General features: G+C 45.0%; 1 protein-coding gene across 2 annotated transcripts in view; it reads left to right on the forward strand.

Annotated features, from left to right (window-relative positions):
- Window positions 1-5,772, forward strand: part of galnt7 (UDP-N-acetyl-alpha-D-galactosamine: polypeptide N-acetylgalactosaminyltransferase 7) — a 43,138-nt gene extending 37,366 nt beyond the window's left edge. For both annotated transcript variants that reach the window (XM_056280920.1, XM_056280919.1), the window contains exon 15: window positions 3,432-5,772. In XM_056280920.1, the coding sequence (XP_056136895.1) occupies window positions 3,432-3,538 (107 nt within the window). In that variant the 3' untranslated portion in view covers window positions 3,539-5,772. The remainder of the gene's footprint in view (window positions 1-3,431) is intronic.
- The last annotated feature ends 228 nt before the right edge of the window (window positions 5,773-6,000 follow it).

Below are 6,000 nucleotides of genomic sequence, written 5' to 3' on the forward strand. Positions count from 1 at the left end.
AAGTATGTGGCCCATCTTTACAGTGGACAGGTGTGTTAGTCTTGACTTGACAGGTGAATGACAGCGTTTAACTGACAGGAAGTCAGTAAAGACACTAGACTAAGCCTACGTGTTGAGAAAAAGATCTCATGTTGTGCGCTTCTTACACTATCCTTTTTATAGAGGTGTTGACTATTTTAACAAAGTTCAGCATTTAAAATAATGTTTAAACTCTCACATACTCATACAAGCAATATAAACTAGAGAAACGCTGTATATATGGTCCTTTTAAAGAGCTGATGGGCTTTATATATATCGTACATATCTTTATGTATATATCATTATATAGCTTTACATATATCTTTACATATCTTTATATATATCTTGATATCTTATATATCTTTACATATCTTTATATATATCTTATATAGCTTTAATATTTTTATATAGCTTTAATATCTTTACATATTATCTTTATATATCTTTACATATCTTTAATATCTTTATATATTTATATATCTTTAGTATCTTTATATATCTTTACAAATCTTTATATATGTTTACATATCTTTATATGTATATGTTGTTCAGAGAATGTCACGGCAGCTACGTTCAGAATAAATGTAACGGAGAAGTTAGTGTAAGTCAGTTACTCCATGAAGACCAGTTTGTAAAGCTGAATATTGCTGTAATAAGAAGATGCATGTTTTTGCATACAGGTATTTCAGATGTATACTGGCAGGCTTGCCAGCCTGCCAGTATACAGTATTTGTGCTAGTGCAGCTGTGAGATATTTGCATGTCATGTTTGATATCTCTGAAGTAAAGGAAGTTGTATGGTTATCTTAACACTAGAACGACCAAGGCTGTCATTTTTGCAGTTTTGGATTTTCAAAGTTTAATAACTTTATGGGGGAAAAAATACAGACCTCCCGCTCCCTGAGTGCTGCTAAAACTGCATATATTTACATTAAAATGAGTTTTAGATCCACTGTACAAAAAAGTGATAAGATCTACCCAAAACAACCATGAGCTGTCAGAAAGATGGCTCGTAATTTGCACGGGATGGTGTGCGTCATGTCAGTATTTATGACGTGTGTTGGTCGCATCAGTTCCTGTGTGAAACACACTAGTGTCCTCCAGTGCAGAGAAATAGTCTAAACTTGATGTTTGATCATGGCCAACATGTCTGGTTACAGACGCGCCATGACTACCACCGAGGCCTTGCAGTATTTACAGGCGTTGGACGGCGGCCATTTTAAATTGTTTAAAAAATAGTATTGAAGTTGTTAAAATGTTAATTTTGGTGTCAGTTAGTTTCACAACAGACATACTAACATATGTAATGCCTTAATATCGCAGCTGGTATTTATCTTGACAGAATATAGAGTTTAAAAACTGGCCGTCATTTTGACCGCCCATGGTCGTTTTAGGTAGGAGTGACGTCCCAGTCGTTCTGGTGTTAGATAGCGGTGGTTGGACATGATGGTGGTCATACAGAGAGGCGTAGCTGTGGTGGATGTTCTGGTGTTAGATAGTGGTGGTAGAACATGATGGTGGTCATACAGAGAGACCTAGCTGTGGTGGATGTTCTGGTGTTAGATAGCGGTGGTTGGACATGATGGTGGTCATACAGACAGGTGTAGCTGTGGTGGATGTTCTGGTGTTAGATAGTGGTGGTTGGACATGATGGTGGTCATACAGACAGGCGTAGCTGTGGTGGATGTTCTGGTGTTAGATAGTGGTTGGACATGATGGTGGTCATACAGAGAGGTGTAGCTGTGGTGGATGTTCTGGTGTTAGATAGCGGTGGTTGGACATGATGGTGGTCATACAGAGAGGTGTAGCTGTGGTGGATGTTCTGGTGTTAGATAGCGGTGGTTGGACATGATGGTGGTCATACAGACAGGTGTAGCTGTGGTGGATGTTCTGGTGTTAGATAGTGGTGGTTGGACATGATGGTGGTCATACAGACAGGCGTAGCTGTGGTGGATGTTCTGGTGTTAGATAGTGGTGGTAGAACATGATGGTGGTCATACAGAGAGGCGTAGCTGTGGTGGATGTTCTGGTGTTAGATAGTGGTGGTTGGACATGATGGTGGTCATACAGACAGGCGTAGCTGTGGTGGATGTTCTGGTGTTAGATAGTGGTGGTAGAACATGATGGTGGTCATACAGAGAGACGTAGCTGTGGTGGATGTTCTGGTGTTAGATAGCGGTGGTTGGACATGATGGTGGTCATACAGACAGGTGTAGCTGTGGTGGATGTTCTGGTGTTAGATAGTGGTGGTTGGACATGATGGTGGTCATACAGACAGGCGTAGCTGTGGTGGATGTTCTGGTGTTAGATAGTGGTGGTAGAACATGATGGTGGTCATACAGAGAGACGTAGCTGTGGTGGATGTTCTGGTGTTAGATAGTGGTGGTAGAACATGATGGTGGTCATACAGAGAGACGTAGCTGTGGTGGATGTTCTGATGTTAGATAGCGGTGGTTGGACATGATGGTGGTCATACAGACAGGTGTAGCTGTGGTGGATGTTGTGGTGTTAGATAGTGGTGGTTGGACATGATGGTGGTCATACAGAGAGGCGTAGCTGTGGTGGATGTTCTGGTGTTAGATAGTGGTTGGACATGATGGTGGTCATACAGAGCGACGTAGCTGTGGTGGATGTTCTGGTGTTAGATAGTGGTTGGACATGATGGTGGTCATACAGAGAGGTGTAGCTGTGGTGGATGTTCTGGTGTTAGATAGCGGTGGTTGGACATGATGGTGGTCATACAGAGAGGCATAGCTGTGGTGGATGTTCTGGTGTTGAATAGTGGTGGTTGGACATGATGGTGGTCATACAGAGAGGCGTAGCTGTGGTGGATGTTCAGGTGTTAGTGGTTGGACATGATGGTGGTCATACAGAGAGGCGTAGCTGTGGTGGATGTTCTGGTGTTAGATAGTGGTTGGACATGATGGTGGTCATACAGAGAGGCATAACTGTGGTGGATGTTCTGGTGTTAGATAGTGGTGGTTGGACATGATGGTGGTCATACAGAGAGGCGTAGCTGTGGTGGATGTTCTGGTGTTAGATAGCGGTGGTAGAACATGATGGTGGTCCTACAGAGCGACGTAGCTGTGGTGGATGTTGTGGTGTTAGATAGTGGTGGTTGGACATGATGGTGGTCATACAGAGAGGCGTAGCTGTGGTGGATGTTCTGGTGTTAGATAGTGGTTGGACATGATGGTGGTCATACAGAGAGGCGTAGCTGTGGTGGATGTTCTGGTGTTAGATAGTGGTTGGACATGATGGTGGTCATACAGAGAGGCGTAGCTGTGGTGGATGTTCTGGTGTTAGATAGCGGTGGTAGAACATGATGGTGGTCCTACAGAGAGGCGTAGCTGTGGTGGGTGCAGCAGTACTGGTGGCTGCAACTTTGATAACCATGGTGTGCTTTGCTGACAGGTAAATGTCTGGACCGCTCTGACTTGCTGCATAAAGTCTTCATGTCGGACTGCGACACCAGTAAAACCACTCAGAAATGGGAGATGAACAACATCGTGGCTGTATAAGGACTGCACGACGCACAAACCAACATGCACACACACACACACACACACACACACACACACACACACAAATACAAAACTAATGACTGTATGAAGATATGCACACCGACACCCACGGACTTCAATGTACATTCACATGACCAAGGCACACGGCCACCGAGAGGCGATCTGTCCACAACCTCCAGATGCCACCGTAGTGGCCGGCGAGCACCTGGGCCAACGCCGTCCCCACAAGTCCCCATGCTGGAGAAACACTGGGCGACAGCAAGACCACTGGAATACCTGGGCTCTGTCATCCGGGGTCCGTCTTTCCCTGGCAGGTTAAAGAGCGCAAGAAGACAATAGCCACTCCATCTCTTTTCTGTCATCCCTTCTCTGTTCCCTTATGCCCATCCTTTTGCCCCACCCTGTTCTGCTCTTCTCTAGTGATTGTGTTTACATCATATCTCTTGATCAGCTTTTCTGGGGTCTCAGGTGTTTTCTAAACCGGTCATTTTATTTATTGATTAGCCGATCACGTCGACTCAAACGCTCCAGTTGCAGTTGTCATTCTCGTCGTTCTTTTTTTGTGTTGTTATTTTTTTCACGAGACTTTCACTCACCGTCACTCATGTTTTCAGCCCACGGGCACGTTTAAATGAACCGTACACTGGTTGGCATCACGCTGGTTTTGCCATGAGTAGTGGGTCATACTCAAAAGATCTAAGACACACATGGTAGATATGACACTCCCAAAACACACAACAACCCTCAGAAGTGACAAGAACACTATATTCATGAAACGAGAACACTAAATGTATGCTTCAGATATTCTTTTAGTTGGTGGAATAACAGTTAGGTCCCCCCGTTTAACAGGTTATGATATTTGACATCATGCCGGTGTTAATTTATGAATGGAAAGCTTTTTAGTTGGCGCTAAATTAGCACTTTTAAATGGCAAAGCGTTAGCTGGTTAGCCTTGTTCTAATTGTTGTCACAGTGATGTGTATAAATGAGGAAAAGCTAGCTAGTTTTGCTATTTTTATTACCTTATTATGACAGGCCTTTAGCGTGATGCAAACAAACTGTCACCACACTGTCTTGCTAAGTTGCGTCGTCGCTAAACAGCCAATGACTTTCTGTTAGCAGTGATGGTTTTGGAGGGTTGTCACTGTTGTGCGGTCAGTTTGTGGGACTAATGTGACACGACGAATAAATAATTCTCCATGTAGATGCAAACCAACATGGAAAAAAGTAAAATTAGTGGAACAGACTTGTTTTCTTGAAACCATCTCAAGACAGGAGCTCAACATGCAGTTTTGAAACCTGCCATTTTCCTGCGTCTTGTCGAGTACATTTACTTTCTAATGAGGGAAAACTGCTCACACGGCGCCATCGTTTTGTGTGACCACTTTGCATCGGCATTGCTTTTGCTCTAATGACATCTGGCATGCGTCGTTTTCCCATTTGTTATTACTCACAGTTCTCTGCCTTGGTATTCTACGATTTAAGAGTTTCGCTGACGTTCGTAGACTTCCTCTCTTAAGGAATTGGATATTAACATAATACTGGATTGCATTAGGTAGCCTAAAACCTGTTTCTAGCAGCACTGTTGAACTGGTGTAACTGTTTCACCGCCTGCTTTCCTGTCTGACTGAAGAGCTCATCAGCAAAGCAGAGCTGTGCTTTCCTGTCTGACTGAAGAGCTCATCAGCAAAGAGGAGCTGTGCTTTCCTGTCTAACTGAAGAGCTCTTCAGCAAAGCAGAGCTGTGCTTTCCTGTCTAACTGAAGAGCTCTTCAGCAAAGCAGAGCTGTGCTTTCCTGTCTAACTGAAGAGCTCGTCAGCAAAGCAGAGCTGTGCTTTCCTGTCTGATTGAAGAGCTCGCCAGCAGAGCTGTGCTTTCCTGTCTGACTGAAGAGCTCGTCAGCAGAGCGGAGCTGTGCTTTCCTGTCTGACTGAAGAGCTCATCAGCAGAGCGGAGCTGTGCTTTCCTGTCTGACTGAAGAGCTCGTCAGCAGAGCGGAGCTGTGCTTTCCTGTCTGACTGAAGAGCTCGTCAGCAAAGCAGAGCTGTGCTTTCCTGTCTGACTGAAGAGCTCGCCAGCAGAGCTGTGCTTTCCTGTCTGACTGAAGAGCTCGTCAGCAGAGCGGAGCTGTGCTTTCCTGTCTGACTGCAGAGCTCATCAGCAAAGCAGAGCTGTGCTTTCCTGTCTGACTGAAGAGCTCGCCAGCAGAGCTGTGCTTTCCTGTCTGACTGAAGAGCTCGTCAGCAGAGCGGAGCTGTGCTTTCCTGTCTGACTGAAGAGCTCGCCAGCGGAGCTGTGCTTTCCTGTCTGACTGCAGAGCTCGCCAGCAGAGCGGAGCTGTGCTTTCCTGTCTGACTGAAGAGCTCGTCAGCAAAGCGGAGCTGTGCTTTCCTGTCTGACTGCAGAGCTCATCAGCAAAGCAGAGCTGTGCTTTCCTGTCTGACTGAAGAGCTCGCCAG

Source organism: Lampris incognitus, chromosome 5, assembly GCF_029633865.1.
Source record: "Lampris incognitus isolate fLamInc1 chromosome 5, fLamInc1.hap2, whole genome shotgun sequence".
NCBI classification, from domain to species: Eukaryota; Metazoa; Chordata; class Actinopteri; order Lampriformes; family Lampridae; genus Lampris; species Lampris incognitus.